This window comes from Protopterus annectens, chromosome 1.part0, assembly GCF_019279795.1.
Source record: "Protopterus annectens isolate FY-2018-M chromosome 1.part0, PAN1.0, whole genome shotgun sequence".
Classification (NCBI taxonomy): Eukaryota; Metazoa; Chordata; order Ceratodontiformes; family Protopteridae; genus Protopterus; species Protopterus annectens.
In genome coordinates this window covers 62,162,164-62,181,713 of record NC_056725.1, presented here as the reverse complement: position 1 = coordinate 62,181,713, position 19,550 = coordinate 62,162,164, and the positions used below count along the sequence as shown (strand labels likewise).

Genomic DNA, 19,550 nt, shown 5'->3' with positions numbered 1-19,550 from the left:
TCACTCTGTCAAAGGCCTTCGAAGCATCAAGAAACAATGCATAGAGAGGGTTCTTATTAAATTTGGTGAAATGTATTATGGATTCTAAAGTTAAAGTATTATCCCATGCATGCTTATGGGACATAAAGCCTGATTGCTCTGAAGAAATTATAAATGGTAAAACCTTTTTTAATCTATTAGCAAGGATAGAGGCTAAAATTGTAATATCTATATTAATTAATGCAATGGGCCTATAATTGTGTGGATCTAATTTATCTTTATTGTTTTTGAAGTGTTCCAATGCAAATCGGAAATGTTATTAGTTTGTATATAGTTATATACTTTAAAGAGGAAGGGGACTAATTCTGTTTTGAAAGCTTTAAAGAATTCAGCTGTGTAACCATCAGGGCCAGGGGATTTACCATTTTTGAGACTGTCAATAGACTCAGAAATTTCCTGAATAGTTAAAGGAGCTGATAGAGATTTCTGACATTCATCACTCAATTTGGGGAATACAATAGAACCCAGAAAGTCATTAATATGATTCTTAGTTGTAGGATTAGGGGTCTTAGAATATAAGTCTGTGTATAAAGAAGTGAAAATTAACAATATATCTTTATCAGTACTATATAACTGTTTTTTGAATTGTATGGGCGATATCTTATGTCTGGTAAGGTTATTTTTAATTATCCGTGCAAGAGCTTTAGAAGGCACCTGAGCCCATTCAGAATAAGTAGCTAAAAGCTTTTGTTCTAATATAGAAAGATTGTGCTGATGTAAAAGAAGCAATTGCTTTTGAGAATCTATTAATTGCTTATAAATTGAAGGAATAGGGTTCATTCTGTAATTATTTTCAAGGGATTGAATATTATTTTTAAGAAAAAGCTCTTTATTTCTATAATATTTTTGAGAAATGAAGCCTTACTAATAAGCATCCCCTTATTTTAGCCTTGCATGCAGCCCATTGAATATCATATGGAATCTTAGTTGACTCTAGGTTTAAATCCATTTCCTGAATTATTTCAGAACATAATATTTTGATTTCCATATTAGATAGCAAATTATTATTTAATGTCCACTTACTGCATTTTGATGATAAAGGGGTATTTGAAGCTATGTATAAGTTTAACAAAATTCTTGAGTGATCTGAGAGAAACCTCGGCTCAATAGAAAAATTAGTTATAAAGTGAGATATGGTAGCTGATACAAGAAAGAAATCTAACCTTGACCATGTGTTGTAGCATTTTGAATAATATGTGAATGTCTTTCTTAGTAGAGTAATTAGTGAATTGTAATGGGTCTATAAGATCAAGATCTAACATAAGTTCCTCAAGTGCAATGGATGCTTGATGATTATATGAGGACGAGTTACTAGTACGATCCAAAATTGGATTAATAATAGCATTCCAGTCTCCCCCGACTATGATATAATGATCTTTAAAAGATGAAATAATATTATAAATCTGAAGGATGAAAATATGTTGAAGATTACAAGGTCCATAGATGTTTAAGAATAAAAAAGGTTTGTCAAGATTATGTATTTTGGTAGTAAAGTAACACCATCTACCATTATTGTCGTAATCTTCCTCAATAATGACCCCCTGAAAGGTCTGTTTGATGAAAATGGCCACCCCTTTAGAATTAGAGGAATCTCCAGCCGCTATTATTTTTCTAATCCACCTTTTATTCCCATCTTTAAACCATTCATTTCTGGGTAAATGAGTTTCTTGTAAGAAACAAATATTGGCTTGGGATTTGAAAATTAAATGATGTATTAGAGATTTCTTAGCTTTATTATTCATCCCTCTCACATTCCATGAGTCAATGTTCAATAAACTCATCTTCTGTAAATCAGATTGTAAGGAAAAAGGAAAATGTAATATGTATCATTAGTTTGTTGCACATAATATAAGATTCAATCCTACTAAATATAGTGTTTTGAGCAATATTTAGAATTAAGATTTTTATATATATTATTACCAGGTAATCCCTCAAGACTCCCCCAGTGCCTAACCACCCCCACTGACTTATAAAAGAAAAACAGAAATGATAAAATAGGAATGGTAAAAAACTGGTTACCATTATATCATAAATACATAAAGTAGAATTACAAAAAGTCCTAATAAGGACTATTAACAAAATAACCAAACTATACATATTTACATAACTATAAATAGCAAGATGTCCAACCAGCATGAACCCCTACAGAAATATACTCCCATACTCCTATAAATCTATTTAAAATTATAATAGATACAAATAAAATCATGTATTTAGCTTTAAATTACATTAAAAATAAAAATATATGAATGTGACACTCCAGCTGTGACACACAAGCTATATTTATAACAATTCCTAAACCAGCTGTAGAATGTATCAATAAAGGAGAACTGCATAATAATAAGACATTACTATTATAAGTCTATCATTTCATTAAAATAAAGAAAGAATTAACTAGCTTATGCATCCTATATGAATCATATTAGAAATACAATCTATATAATTTAAAAAACTAACTCACGCGTGTAAGTTCTTTATACACGCATATTAAAAGATGACAAGGCTAGAGGAATTAAATTTGCTCCAGACATTGAGTAAATAAAGTATTTACATAAGTTATCCTAATTTGTATTAAAAGATACTCCATAGAACAATATAAGCAATACCCCATCAATGTCCAGTAAGACATTAACATTGTGAGTTATTGTACCTCTATTGCCCGTAGCAACTACGGAAGTGAGCGAATGGTGAAAAATCTTATTGCTCAATACCAACTAAATAATGCACACGAGTATACATAAAAAAAAAAACATGTATGAAACATAGGTACAATCTGTCATTCAGAAAAAAGATGTCATAAATCCACAAGAGTGAATTTTAAAAAAAATTCTGTAAGTCTCGTCAAAGTGTCCAGCGATCTTCACATGCTTATACAGTTGAACTCGAAAAGATAAAGCCTGATTATTTGTTCGAGGATCGCCATTATGTACTTAAGAGGGTGTTTCGACTATCATGAAGCAACTCCCTGAGTATACCAGCATTTTAGATTGCCTCAGACTTGGAGACCGGATGTTAAAGGAAGCACTAAACAGACGAACCACTCTGAATCAGGCACTGCTGAACACACAATCTTCAACATTTCACACCTCGACCACACATCTGTGGTAGCAATATGACAGAACCATGCCTTGGAAAAATTAAATAGGTGAGTATTAGTATACCAAATGAAGTTTAGAGTGTAACTCACCCATCAAAAGACAAATGAAGCTGCCTCTGACTGTGAAGCTCTCTACTTCGTAGAGCTCCGACGATGCGCTACCATTAGCTAGGAACCAGAAAAATTAATAGCCAGAAACCAATATCTCTCACTTACGAACAGACAGTATGCTATCTTTGTAGCATTAAGGCACTCAAACAAGAGCATGTATCATATGTAACATTGTTAGCATTTTACAAGGCTAAAGCGGGAGTCTCATTGAACAACTTCATAAAAATGCCTTTCGCTTCTTTAGGATCTTTTGCTGAATGTTTAATGTCTTTGTATGTAAATGTCAACGTGTTAGGGTAGCGCATTTGGAATTTGATTCCACGTTTGATCAAGTCAGCACAAAATGGTGACAACTTTTGCCTACATATTTTTATTTGAAGAGGCAAGTCTTGTGAAAAAGACAGTTTGTGTTTGTTCCACATAAAAATCTTCTTACTTCTTGCTGCAGCCAGGATTTTTTGAGTGTCCTGAAAATTTAGGAGTTTAGTATATATGAGTCTTGGTACTACAGAATCCTGACGAACATGCAGCGCTCTATGTGCTCTTTCGACAATCAGGGAATCAGGGCTTGACTCTTGATTTAACAATGCCCCAAAGATTTGTTTGGTAACTGTTAGGAGATTATTATTTTCATATATTTCGGGAAGCCCTCTTATTATTACATTGTTACGGCGACTTCTCGCCTCTAAGTCTAGTATCTTTGCCTGCATCTCCGCTAAAAGGGCATCTTTAGATTTTAAAACATTGTCTATGGAATCAACTCGCATTTCTATCACTTGGTTTTTATTCTCAAGAATGTCCATTCTATTTGAAATAAGTTTAAGGTTTGTACCAAATTCTGTGAGTTGTTCCGAAAAACCCTGAATGGCAGTTTGAAGAGGTTGAAGCGCTAACTTCAAATCTTCGAGATGGAAGCCAGTATCGTTTCTGTCCTTGGTGCTGGATTTACTAGTGTCAGATTTGTTTAGAGGTCTTTAAACGTTTTGAGCCAGTGTCTTTCTCAGGAGAAAGTATAGTGGAAATTTTTGCCTTAGTTGCTTGAGTTTCCATATTGTCTGAAGTACCAGCCATACCCACGAAACAAATTTGGCAGCCAAATAGATTGCACAGTTAAACTCCTTCTGTAAGCGCGTGGCAGGAGATTGTATAGACTAAAAAATATTTTGAAGTAAAATGAAGAGAAAATTTGATTGTATTTCAAAATAAACCCAGTCGGAACGAAGTATTAACGATCCTTAATCTTTCTATGTACAAATCTTCAAGAAATAACAGCTATAAATATGTTTATAAAGCCGGTAATTAACTGGGATGTGAGGAGCACCGGGAATAAGGGGCATTCTAGTTGGCGACCATCTTGGAATAAATAATGGAACAGTTTAAGTGGGACTGTTCCCAGGTTTCTGTAGTTCAAAAGAGTTGTTATGAACTCTTGCAGAAGGACTTGCGCAGGCTTTCTGCATTCCTTCCTGTTTTAGCTGCCTGCTTGGATACATTTTCAGCAGCTTCTCAGGCTCCTGACTCTCAACCTCCAGCTCCTAAGAAGTCAGATAGAGCTTATAAAGTCTTTGATTGAGGATCATAAGTAATTGTATGAAAGTCCTACATCTGATTCTGCTGTTGTTTTCCAAGTCCACAGATAAGCCATCCAAAGTGCTATCCTCTTCCAAGTTTTCACCTTCTGATAAGGACAGCCATGCTATGGAGAGGCTTGGGAAAACATGTACACTTCTGCTATTTTGGCTTTTAGTGCCATTAAATATCAGACCCAGATGACTAGATATGTCCTGGCACTTCTCTTCCAACTTTATCAGGAAGAAGTACTTTGACTGATTCGGACACTAAGACTTTTGCCCATTCTCTTTTGAGTTTTGCCTCTTAGGTGTCTTACCATTCTGTTAAATGCATTTAGGATGCTGCTGATGCTTTTTCTTGAGGCATCTGGTTTGTCATCGGGAGATAATCTTGCTTGCACCTTCAAGTCTACCTGAAGAGACATTAAGACCACATTTTTTAGATTCCTCCTTAGATAAACAGAATCTCTTTGATAGTGCTGTTGCAGAATTATTTAAAACTTTTCAGGATAAGGGTAGGTTTATGCAGGACTTGAAGCAAATATTTGTTTCCTCTGTTACTAAGTTCCAGAGGAATTATCTAAACCTTCATTTGCCCTTAGGCAGCCTGTCAGAGTGAGAGGGCTCCTAAGCGAATTTTCCCAGAAAGCCCACTCAGAGTTCTAGGGGCCAAAAACCTTCCTTTCCTGATAAATCTGCCTGTTCCTGATTTCCAGCCTCCTTTATTCCTTGGCCATATTCCACTGTCCCTCAGCCCCTTTCCTGTCTGGCAAATGATAACCACAGACACTGGGTACTGTCCATTATCCAAGACAGTTATTTTTATGGCTTAGAAGTCCCTTCTTCCATTCTCTGACCTTCCTCAGCCTACTCCCTGCCATCTCCATCATTTTCCTTTGGTTCTGCAGGATCTGATGGAACAGAGAACCATTCAACCTCTCCTGTTGTCTATACAGGAACTGTTTTTTATTCCAGAATGTTTCTGGTTCCCAAGGAGGGGGGTTGTGGAGGTCCATTGAACATCTCTTTTCTAGTACTTTTCTTAAACTCCCCTCTTTTAGGATGCTGTCTCTTTAGACATTTTTCTCTCTGTTACTTCTGGCATCTCTGGATTTGAGGGATGCTTGCCTCCATATTTCTAATCAACTTCTCTTCAGGAATTTTTTTTACGCTTCTGTGTTTTTTCCTCTCAGTTCTGTGCTTTGCCTTTTGGTCTTTCTACAGCTTCAGTGGTCTTTACCAAATATCTGGACCCTGTGGTAGGGAATTCAAATATTATTTGTATAACCTTGTAATTCAAGCCCCCCTCTAAGCAGTTGCTGTTTCAGAATTTACACCTCAGAATTCTTCCTCTATGCAGTGTGAGGTTTATTCTCAATCTCAAAAAGACTGTATTGACTTCCTGTCAGGACCAGGTGTTTTTAGGTCACAGGATTCAGACAATTGCAATGCTGGCTTGTCTCCCACCTCCTGAGAATTTCTCCAAATTGTGGGATACATGGCATCCACCATTCCTAGGATTCCTTTTGCCAAACTCCGTATGAGGAAATTTAAAAGATATCTCAACACTGGTTGACTTGAGCACTGCCACTGTCTAGAGAATCTGGTCCCTGTCTTACCTTGGCTCAGGCTCAAGTTCCACTGCTGGATTTACCAGATTTCACTGAATGCAGGTCTGCTTTTTCAGGTTCCTCTACCTACTCAGGAACTGTATACAGATGCTTCCAGTTGTGGTTGGAGAGCCTCATCCAAAAGCATAAAAGTACAGGGTCTTTGATCCACGCAACAGTTGATAGACCACATCAACATCAAGGACATGAGGGCTCTACTTCTAATTCTCCATACTTTTCACTTCCTTTGAGTTCCAGGTCCTCTAAAGGTTTATACAGACAATACCACAGTCGTGATACATCAGCAAGCAAGGAAACAACAAACTCTTACTTTCTTTGCAGGTTGGCTCTTCAGGCTTCTGATTTTGCAGTATGCTATCACTTGGATCTTCATGTAGTTTACATTCCATCAGAGCACTTTCTGGAGGCAGACTGTCTTAGCAGGTCCAAGGCAAATCCTCATGGAGGTGTTTTTGGACATGATTCATAAGTGGGATTTTCCTCAGGTAGAGCTTTTTGCCTCCTCCCCCTGAACAGTCTACTTCTCAGTTTTGCTCTGGCTTGGAAAGCAGACAGCATGACTTATTCCCTCTTCTTCTTCTGTGTGACAGGTTGTCTCTTCATACCAATCCTTCTTTATGCCCAAAGTGGTTACTGATTTGTCTTGAATCAGTCCATTCATCTTCCTTTTTTCCCTTCTCCACAGACTATTAATGGGAGGATTCTTTACACTGTGGATTTACATAGACAGCATAGATATTACTTGCACATGACTAAACGTATCAGGAAATCTTAGCAACTTTTTTGTTTCCGTTCATGCCAGGAAATTGGGTTTGGCGGTGTTTACGCAAAGCATCCCCCCATGGATTTCTAAAACCTTTTTTTTCTCTTTATCTTTTTTGCTACTTTTTTCATGGCAAGCCACTTTCTTTTTCTGTTTAGGTTCATTATACCAGTGCAGTGGCGTATTCTGGTGCTTTTTCAAGGGTTTGGGCACTAGCTCCATCTTGGAAGCTGCTACTTGGTCTTCTGCAATTTAACGAAGCATTACAAGCTGCATGTCATTTCCAAGGCTATAGCAGGATTTGCCAGGGCCATCCTTCATGGGTTTGTGACGGCACTTCTATGCCTTCATCCTTCCATATTTTCCAATAGTTTTTGTACTCTCCCAAGAGTAAAGAATACTGCAGCAGTGCTAAGGAAAGTCATAGTACACATCAATAAGTTAACTATCCTACAGGATGTATTTTAAATTTTAGACATTTGTATGCTGCTTGTAATTGAAGCAACATGTGCTTGTGCATGGGTGCAAGGCAGGCCAAAAACGTTTGTCAGTCAAAAAAAAAAAACTTTATAGTTATCTTTGTTTTATTGGTATACCTTTGTGTTTGCTTATATTCTGAAGTAAGCTACAAGTAAACTGCAAGTAAAAGGGCAGGAGGATTAAAACCAAATTAAATTTTGAGCCAGCTACATTGCATTTTTTCTGACATGAATTAAGTTTATTGTTTATCAAACCACACAACACATTGCACATATGACATGGAAATAAGGAATGTTCTGTGTTTTATTACTCTACCATGAGTCAGAGACAGCTTCACTAGAAATCAAATCCTGTCTGAGGCTGAGATGATTATCTCTGCGAATATGTAACAACCTTAACAAAGGTCTTAGTGTCATCAGGAAGTTGTGAGCTTATGTGTGGTATCTCTTTCTCTGTATGTATGTATGTATATATATATATATATATATATATATATATATATATATATATATATATATATATACGTAGACATACACACACACACTGTATATAGTGTGTATTTAAGAAATCGCTACCTTACACCTAACGTATTCAACCGTCACAAGGTTTAGGCTGCTGGTATGCAGCACAGTCTGAAATACATGCTGATGAAGCTGGCAAGATACGACATGTCTCTGTCTGATTAATTCAACCACTCTGGTGTACTAAATGTTATAGTATTGAAGGCTTTGACTCAGGAATGTGACAGCTGTTCCATTTTAAGAAAACTGTATTGCCTATTTTGCAAGAATTCATCACATTTCTTTCACTTGTCTCCCCAAGTCATAAGCAAAGATGAATGACAAAAACTAATTGTAATAGGCCAAATAGAGCCTTCCTTCTGTTGCATCCATTTTATGGGATTAGCCCTAAGGTGACTACTAACTCGAAAATTTGTCCTGGAACCAAAACATTTGTGTGGAATACTGGTAAACATCCTGTTACTATTATTTTATTTGTTTACCTGGATAAGATTGTAGTGCATTGCCTAGGATAAGCTACCCACAACAGCTTTGTCTGCACAAGCTTGCAATTTTCTGTAAGTCAGAAACTGTTCATAGAAAAGGGTTTTTCATTTTATGTAAAAATCTCTTCTTTCATTTTCAACTATTTTATTTATTTATTCATTTAACTGGGTAAGTGTGCTGGTGCAAAGACTTTGAAATAGTTGAAAACGTAACTGACAAGTCTCATTACAGGGTGTCTGTGTAATGCAGTGAGACTTGCAAGCTCTTTTTGATCTCATTCTGTGTGATAACATTATTGGTCTCGGTGTACATGCACAAAGAGGTTTTTGTTTTGTAAGATGGGCATTAACATTTGAAAAGTTCTATGTTTTTTTCACATAGTTTTAAGCAGGTTGTTGAGCCTCTATAAAGGTCCCTCAGGTGTTTGTCAGGCTTATAATTTTCACATTTCTCTACAGAGAAACACTTTTTCCATTGGAAGTGAGTGATCAAACTGCAATATATTTCCTTTTTCTGTCTGCATATGTCTGGAGCTTGACTATTTATTTTGCCATCAGGGTGGCATACTTATGATTAGCTAACCTTACCGCAGCACAAAATGTTGACCAGTTTAAAATCATGATGAAGTCCTTATAACTGCGGTGTTACTGATGGTATATTTCACACATACATACATGTATTATATAGATTTTAATTTGCAATATATATGTTTATATTCAGATAGGTCATACATACAGAGTCACTGACACTGCCTGCATTCACCTGAGTGGCAAAACATGTATTGGGCCACTCAGTACTAGGTTCATTCTTGAAGTGGTCTTGTATTTTCCCTCTGTTAACACCCAAATGAGAGTCAGTAATGAGAGTCAGTACAGAGGGGTGAACATATCAACTGATTTTCCCCCTGTAACAGCTACTGAGTACTCTCCATGTGCTGAGTGACTCCTGTTAACCTTGAGTGAGTAACACAGAGCTACATGTGTAAAGTCTTCTGACAGTTTCATGCTGCTATCATCTCTCCCTGCACTCCTTTCCCTTCATGTGTTCTGCCTCCTATCTGCTCTCCCTTTCCAGTATTTCTTACACATTTTATCCCCCTGAATGCATTAGGCCCATCCTACCCCTTCTGTGTACTAGACAATCTAAAGGTTACTTAGCAAGCATGCTCTTACAGACACATACCAACAGTGAATGGAGGGTGCTTCTGGAGGATCCAAGCCCCCTCCCCAAAGCCATACAAAGTTATGTAAGATCCACTTATCACAGGCTCTTCTGAATGGTTGTTCCCAGCACAACCAAGGCCCATATGCACCATTCCCTGCTGCTTGGCAGTACCAGTGTTGGTCCTTTCAGTGTTGGTACAGGGTAGTCCGCTGTCCAGTCGGCCCGAATACCAAAGTATACGGCTGACGTCAGTCAGGGCGCATTAGACTGGCCAGGGTACTAATGCGCATGACCGACGTCATATCCTCAGTCTTTTCTTGCCCCAGATGTCAGAAGACCCTAAAAAGACAAGGCCAGTTGGGATAGGGACTCCTCTTGTAACCTGAGGAGACTCGTGATCTCCAGCACACATTTTGCACATGCCCTTCTCCATCATTCCACCAGTAGTATGTCCCCTTTTCTGCATCCTTTATCTTTACCCATAGCTTCTTCCACACACTGCTGAATCTTTGTAGTTGCATTCTCTGCCCCATATCAGAACCCCCTTCCTCCTCTTCATTCTTGTGTTGTAGCTACTGCATTTCAAATACTATTACATCCTTTTGGTTGTACATTGTGGGTGGAGTACCACCTCAGAATGTAAACTGGTCATATATTGCTAGTAGACTTGATACTTGCTGGATTTAGTTATGTACCTTATTCTGTTTTGTGTTTTACTAGCATTGCTGAGAGTACAGTTAGAAAGCCATTGTATGACTTCTTTTTTTTACATTTAAGGCTGTTTAGGGAAATATCTGTAGCAAATGGATCTGGCTTCCCTGCTACTTACATTGTTTCTGTAATAAGGCTGTATTCTTTTTAGTTCTGGTTTACTGCAGTAAGACCAAGGGTTCCACCAGTTCTTATTTATACAGTAAATTATATGCTGAGGATGGGTCATCGGGTGTTTCTATCATACTGTTGTAAACAAACATGATCACAACTGAAATACGATGCTTACTTGGATGCAATTTTTTATTCACCGTACTTACGGTATTTCCTATGGCTGTACCTCCCACACATTTTTGGTTAACTCTTTTACTGCACAGTGTCTGTGCTCAGTTTGTTTCCTGCTTTTCTTCTTTTGGCTGCTCCCATCAGGGGTCGCCACAGCAGATCAACTGTTTCCATGTCTTCCTGTCCTCAGCGTCTTGCTCTGTAACGCCAACCACCTGCATGTCCTCTCTCACCACATCCATAAACCTTATCTTAGGCCTTCCTCTTTTCCTGCTTTTCTGCATGTGTATAATAATTGCCTTCTGAAATTAAGGCAGAGAACTTGCACTTAGGAGGGATTTCAACTATGACCACTGCTACTTTCTTTTGAGACTGCACAGGTAGCCATTGAGCTTTGTTTTCCCCTTCCTGATACATTCACTGTGATTCTATCTTAGACTTGCTGTTCTTATCTTCATACCTAGAGCTACACTCCTCCCCACCTTATGCTCCAAAGCAATGGCCCCTGCATCATTTCTACCTACTCATACTGATATGTGTACAAATGCACACACACCATTCCTTCTAAACTACTACTGCTTCTGAAATGTAGGCTTGTAAATTCCCATCCCTTTCTGCTTACCAGTTTGTGATGTCATCCTCCAACAAAACAGGGTGGAAGTTTATTGGTGTGTTAGGGAAAGACTATGTGCATCTGTATTAAGTATTGACCAGTCTGACTGCACAGGCATTTAATCACTAAACACTTGACACCAGATTCAAACTGGTGCATCCTGCCCTAAATAATTAAAATGACTATACTTTCATGGTACTGTATCATCAGTGTACAATCATTCTTCACTTGCTTAACTGCCAGCCTGCTGCTGCTAATGTGAAGCAGTATACCTATAACAAACATGGCTTCTTTTTAACAGTCTCGCATAGATCCATTCCCACTCTTCCCTGGCAGCACCAGACTGTTTCACAGCAATTCAGCTGCTTTTCTCAATTATCTGATTCATTTACTATTATTACCTTCATGCTCTTTGTATTAGTCAATCTCAGAAGCAGCAACAATGTTTTAGTAAACTTTTATCACTTCAGACATATCGGTGCTTGAATATTGTGCAGGTTTATGTTTCACAAGTATTCTTTCATCTCTAATGTTTGTTATAACCACACTACTTGCAATGAGTAGTCACTCTTATAATCAGAAACCCAGTTGTACACAAGGGTACTATAGCAGTGTGTTTTCGCGCATTGCTGTTTTTATGGTTTATAACTTTCTGAAGGTGTCTATAATGCAAATGGCCTGGATCTAAGCTGAAAAGAGTCTTTGTGATTGTCCACTTAACAAACATTCAAATAATAAAGTGCCATGTCTCTTGCAAAAAATAAACTAATTGGTAAAAATTTAGTTCAACAGTTGAAATATTGCCCTGTCTTTATAAGGACAAATGTTCTATGCTAGACTTTGAATTTGTCAATCAAAATGGCACTCATTCTCAGTTCATCCTCCATAGAAGTATACTAGCCATCATTCTGATACCCTTACAACAAACACACAAACACACACATACAAAAAATGCTGTGTGCTACTATGGCATTCAGTCTAGTGGGAAGAGACATTTCTGTACTCATACTATGTACTGAACTTACCTCAGAGTGCTAAGGTCATAGCTTATCCCTTTTAAATTTATGATACCATTGCACCCCCCCCCCCATTCTTCAGGTGCTTTGCACTAGTAAATAAATCTATTGTTTAACACAAAGTAACCCCCTACAAGGCTGACTTTTAATCAAGAGCATAATTTTTCTGTTACCAAGTTTGAAGTAGTCATTTAAGACATTCACTTCAGCAGGTCACAGTCAAAGCTTTGGCATAATGTTACTTCTGCTTCCAGACACATTAACTTCAGGCAGATTCCCAAGTTGTACTCTCCATTCTCAAAATGATATAATCCATTTTGTTTATGCCCAGCACCCCCACCCCTTTACTTGGAAATATACCAGTTTCTGCCAGTGTAGCCCTTGATTAGAACAGAAAGCAGAGAAGAGCATGTGTGCATAGTAACACAGTAAGGTTAAGGAAAAGTGATAAATGGAATGTTTGGATAACTTGTCTTAGACATGACTGGGCCTGCTGTTGAAAGTACCAGTTCTGGGATGCTCCCCATTACTTCCAGACTTCTTCTCATTCTAGAAGGCCCCATCTTACTCCCCCCCCCCCATTACAGAGTCCTCTGTCCCCAGGAAGCTCCCTTCCCGCTCTTTTGAAGGAGTCTTCTCCCATCTTGTCCCAGCAGGCTCACTCTTCTTTTCTGTTTTAAGGCTTTTGCCATCACGTCACACCTGGCCTTCTTTCAGCATAATCTGCCTACTTCCTTATCCTCTTAGTCTTCCCTTATCATGGCTGACCCTTGTTGTCCTCTTCTAAGTTTGTTTGTGTCTTTCGGCTTTTCCCGGTTAGGGGTCGCCACAGCGGAACTCCGGTCCGCTAATGATTGGCAGTAGAGTTTTTACGTACTGGCTTGCCGGGCCTAACGCACAACCTTCAACGAAGGAACGCCCATTCATGCATGTCGCCACACAGAAGATGCTCTAACTGAGAATCGAACGGGCAACGTCTAACTGGGAGACGACAACGTTGTCCTCTTCTAAGTGCTCTTTGTTTATTTCCATCTTTCATCATCTTTGTTACACCTCCCACTGCTTGAACCTAACACGTTCCCTCACTGACATTAACTTTCTTCCATTTGTGAGTTCTTGTGCCGTTTCTGTACTCACTTCTTAACATGCTGCTGTGTCTAACTGCTCTTCTCTGCCCACCTCTATGTTACTTCACCCCATCATTCACCTGTGCATGTTTAGTTTCTGCTGTGTCCACTATGGCTTCCCACCTTAAGTTCTTTAAACCACCTGAGCTCAGTTCCTGAACTCCTTCAGGGTACCTATTGAAATTCCAATGATCATCACATAATTGCAGACATGGGAAGTATATATGATGTCCGACGTGACCTTGGAGATAGTATATACAAGTAGTAGGAGTGTGGATGAGGCATCAACCCTACACAGAAATGCTTTAAACACTGAAGTTTGGAATTTAGCATTTTTCCTCTTTGAACTGCAGCTATGTTTTCATGCTTCGGGATTTGTTGGTGTACTGATAACAAGATTCCTGATTCATCCTTCTCCAAAGCTTACCCTGCTTTCATTCAGTTACACTGTCTTTCACCAGCTGCTTATTTCCCAGATCCCTTATTTCAGTAGGGGAGCACCATCTGTTCTATTTACCATTCCTTGCCTCTTTAGCTTATGTTTACAACAGTCTGCCTATAAGCTTTTCTTTCCTGCTGAAACTTAACCAAACTGCCACACAGTGCCCATTGTACCCACCTCTCAGACACTGCTTTCCTCCAACAGTGCCTCACTATATGTTAAGCTACTTCATTTTTTAATATTTTTTTTTATTCTTCAACAATATGTTATGATCAGCCTGTCTTCCGGTGGCTGGCACTCTTTGGGCTACATGAAACATCTCTACTGACTCTTCTTTTTTGTATCCAGATTGTTTGACCTACATTGTCATCATTTCCTCTACCTCTGGTCAAAGAGAAGAGTCTAAGGGTGTGAAAACACAAGAAGCTTGTTCAGGATAGCCTGTGCTAAGCTATTTTCCCCTACCTTAATGACCAGCATCCTGCACTAAACAGGCCCCATCCCCTGCTTCTAGGGCTGGTTGGTGTCCTAGTCTCTCTATCCTACTTAGAAGAAAAGGCTTTGCAGTGTGTAGTCTTGATAATTTTTTTCTCCCATGTTGCATGTACAAGCAGTTTGCTTGCAGTGTATTTATCCATAAACAAAGTATAAATAAATTAATAAGCCGACACACACCTCAGATGCTGGCTAAGGCTGCGTGAATAAGACTGACTATTAATTTCTTGACATTATAATACTGGATGCTTTTAGTATAGGTACTTCTGGAATTCATAGCTAGGACTGTGGGATTTTGATAAAAAAAGTCATTAAAGGGATTGTTTCCATATCAGAAATTAATTTTAAACTAGATCATTATTTAGGAGATGTGCATTCCTAAAATGACCTATAAATGATTGAGATTAATGCTAATCAGCTCATAGTATTGGTGTTTTGTTAGAACTTGCATCCTAATTGTGAGAGGGTTTTCAAATCCTCTGGCACATGCTTTGAGCCTAGAGAGCCTGATTTCCTTCAGAAAATGGAGCATATGCTTTGTAATTGATTGCACTTTTTATCAAAGTATTCCATGAACACATACCTTGCATCTAGTATTCTACCTGAATGTAGCCACATTAATGTAGATTTTCTGTTGAATATGAAGCCTGTAACGAAATTCTGAGGCAAAGTCAGTAGTAGGCCTGAAAACTTCGCAATATTTGAAAGGTATGTCTGAGTGATCTGTCTGCTGATTGATAAAGGTTGCACTGTAGATTTTCTTTGCTGAATTCAAGCCTGGACACAGTTTCATTGGTAATAATGAAAAAGCAAAACGAAAGGTATGCGCAGGGGAACCACGTAGCAAAGAAAACAAGAAATAACCAATAATATCGCAAAAACTGCAACGTGGTGGCTACTGATGTCACAGTCACTATTCAAGATTGATATAAAATAGTTCGTCAATTCAGCAGCAACAAGTTATATGAAACAGTTCATCAAATTGATGGCAGCAAATAATAAAAGTAAAGCATAATCCATATACAAGGAAACCTTCACCACTTCTTCTATAAACGGAACGTTCTTTATTTACATGCAGTAAGCGCTTTCACCCAGACGGCTTCATCAGACTGTAATGGCATGTTCAAACAACAGTCTTATATATCAAAATTCAATCAATTACATGATTAAACAATTACATAATTAAACAATTTAGCTATACTGCTTAATACTACTTGACATTTGTTATCTAGATCATATACAGATAGTGAGATTAGAATAGGCATTGCTGAAACAGACAACTTAAGGGACACTAGAGCTTGTCCATATTTTTCGAACCAAGCTAGTTCAGTAACAATGGAAACTGAATCACGAGCTCTTACAAATAACAATGTTAGATTACACATACCCTTATTTTATACCTATGATGTACATCACATTAGGAATATTATAGATAAGCACTGGGACATTTTAGGGAGTAGATGATAACATCCGGGAATTGGTAGGTGCTAAACCGAAATACACATACAAAAATAAATCCAACTTGAAAAATCTGTTGTGTCATAAAACAGGGATTAATTTCACACGGCACAACTTGAATACCACTATGTGTGGTAATTGTAATCAATGTATATATATTAATGACAACACCACATTTCAGCAACCTATCACAGGCCAAGTTTTTTCATTTTTTACTGGCACGAATTGTAAATCTACCAATGTGATCTATCTTGCTTCCTGCACTGTCTGTTCAGCATTTTACATTGGTAAGACGAACAGACAGTTAAGGGAAAGAATTAGAGAGCATGTTTATAAAATGAAAATTGGTGATGTCACCAATGCCTTGGCACGACATCAGATAGAGACTGACATTACACATACATTCACTTTTTTTGTCTTGCAGTGCATCAGGACCAATCTGAGAGGGGGGGATGTTGATACCTATACACTAGAAATAGAGCTCAGATGGATCGTTAGATGCAGAGCAGACTCAAGCCCCGGCTTAAATGATAAGGTCAGTTTACAACCCATATTAAAGAGACGAAAACCAAATATAAAACACAAGAAATGAAGTAATGATGTTTTATTAAAGTTAGTTTAATATAAATAAACATTTTAATAGTTTTAATATATTTAATGTTTTTATGAAATGTGTTTTTAAATGTCAAGTAGTATTAAGCAGTATAGCTAAATTGTTTAATTATGTAATTGTTTAATCATGTAATTGATTGAATTTTGATATATAAGACTGTTGTTTGAACATGCCATTACAGTCTGATGAAGCCGTCTGGGTGAAAGCGCTTACTGCATGTAAATAAAGAACGTTCCGTTTATAGAAGAAGTTGTGAAGGTTTCCTTGTATATGGATTATGCTTTACTTTTATTATTTGCTGCCATCAATTTGATGAACTGTTTCATATAACTTGTTGCTGCTGAATTGACGAACTATTTTATATCGATCTTGAATAGTGACTGTGATATCAGTAGCCACCACGTTGCAGTTTTTGCGATATTAACAGTTTCATTGGTGTTTTATTGACTCAATAACAGTTTATTAATATTTTTTGTAAGTTGTAAAAACATAATGGCTATCTTACGTTACAAGCATAAGGCATTACAAGCAAGTAACCTTCAATTCTTATAATGTTTCAGTGCTGCCTGGCAGACCAAGAAACATCCAGTTGATATCTCAGAGGAATGACTCTCTCCAAATTTCTTGGGAGGCTGGGCCCAGTGGAATATATCCCACCAGTGTATGCACAGTACAGGTACAGTATCATTTAATAATTGTAAAATAAACAAAACTGTTTATGGATAGCAGACAGTTTTAGGAACTGACTACTTGACTTTGACTTCTGCTTTGGCAGCATGCATTATGCAGATTGCAGTTTCTCTTTGACTAACATTTTTTTAAACCAAACCAAAGGTGACACTGCTGGTGATGAATCTTATAAATTAAAAAATACTTTTTATGTGTATGTCAAGTTTTCTGTCATTCTACCCTGTGGCTTTTACTATTTCCTTTATGAAACTCTACTGCAGTTTAGAGGTTTCATTATACATTCTTCGTTTTACATTAAAATATATTGATTTGATCCTAAGTATCTTAAGGGTATAAGTAGAAAAGAATTGTATGTATCTAGGAGAAATCTTCATTTTGACACTTTAAAGGAACATTTTTGTAACAGCTGACCTAGACATTTTGTGACTGCTTACAAATGCCCTCCTGGACATGGGCAGTCATCACTAAATGCGATCTTGGGTATTGACTAGTACCTCTATGGTATTACATTGGGTTGAAATGGCAAGGCTTAAAATGACCTCTGGGTCGATAGCCTGATAATTTCCTATAATCCCATAAAAGGAGTTTAACACACATAAACTGACACATTTCATCAGAGGTATGTTAAATTTTGTAACTACAGCCTTTATGTATATGCTGTAGCAGATTATATTATTTTTGTTGAATGACAACTAGCCAAATGGAAAAAAAGGATGGTACAGCTTACTGAAAATCAATTAATCGAATGTACTGTCTTTTCTATGTTTGAAATCATGGTATGGTGGGGATCAGGGGTTTTGCCCTTTATATATATATATATATATATATATATATATATATATATATATATATATATATATTTAAACAAAACCAAACAAAAAAAAAACCCCTACATATCAGCGTAACTTTTGCATCAGTTAAAAAACACTTTATATTTGTGTTCATTAAGTCCAGGATCACGATTGGCTCTAAGCCAGTTTTTCCATGCATATTCATGGCATTCAATCAAACTGCTACTGTCACAACCACAAAAATTCTTTGTGTGTACAAAATCTAAAATGAAAAAAGTGAACTTATTAAAGTCGCTACATAAGAGCATGTGCATTATTTGGATCTTTCTTGTGTATAGCCAAGGTGTGCTCATAGTTTTACCTTGATAAATATCTTCTAGTCATGCCGATGTAAAAGCTTTCACAGGATACCAAGTATTTAGAATTACAGTCAAATCTTTTGTTTGCCTCAATGTAAATACCCAATGGTTTGAAATATTCTGAGGGTGAATATGCAATGTACCTACATTGCTTACACTTGCCACAATGAAAGGTGTCTGGCCTGTGTTGAGTGTGTAAGCTGTAAGGGGCTGTACGTTCAAAGATGGATTTCAAATTGAATGGCTTTTTGTAGGTGAAAAAAGGTTTGTCTCTAATCACATTGGCAAGATCAGTGTTGCCCAATATAATTTTCCACTTGTTAGTGACAGTGTCTCTAATAATGGGCATGTTAGTAGAAATAGGGATAGGAAAAGCTTGCTGAAAGCGAACATGATTGGTAAATGTTGACACATGATGGGCATCATTGACTAAAGAGACTGCCGAAGGAACACTTCCCACTGTCCCTATGCAAATAATGCTTAACATACATTTCCTTCCTGTAAATTTTACTTGCAAAGGACATTTGAGAGGCATCAAAGCTCAATGAAATGTGCAAGTAAATGAGGCTTTTACCATAGCCACTGATCATAAACTTGAAGAAGTCCGTACTGGTTTTAAGATATTTTATGAACAATAGAAAATCAACTTAGGTCCCTTTCCAAAGCAGGAACAAATCATGAATGTATCTGCGGTAAAAAAAAAAAAAAATGTTTTCCAAAAGATGGTAAGACTTGATGAACTTCTGCTCCCAGGAGGCCATGAATAAATATGCAAAGACTGGAGCCACACAAACACCCATAGCCTCTCCAGAAATCTGCTTGTAGTACTTGCCTAAAAGACAGAAAAAATTGTTCTAACACTAACTCAAGTAATGAGCAAACAGTGTTGATCATGTCATTGCTAAAACTGCTGAGCACACTTAAGTAGTCTTTCAATAGCTCAATGCCACTTACTCATTCAGTACAGGTGTAAAATGACACTACATCAGGAGAAGCAAAACAAAAATCATCACGTGTGTCAGAAAAAATATGTAATAACTCCAAGTGCCAGGAATCATGTAGGTAAAATGCAGATTCCTGGACAATA

At 37.4% G+C, this 19,550-nt stretch overlaps 1 protein-coding gene across 1 annotated transcript in view; it reads left to right on the top strand.

Annotated features, from left to right (window-relative positions):
- The window catches only part of AXL (AXL receptor tyrosine kinase), a 1,440,461-nt gene that overhangs the window by 728,278 nt on the left and 692,633 nt on the right, over positions 1–19,550 (top strand). Inside the window, exon 6 of the mRNA XM_044083580.1 lies at positions 17,184–17,299. Coding sequence (XP_043939515.1) covers positions 17,184–17,299 — 116 coding nt within the window. The remainder of the gene's footprint in view (positions 1–17,183; positions 17,300–19,550) is intronic.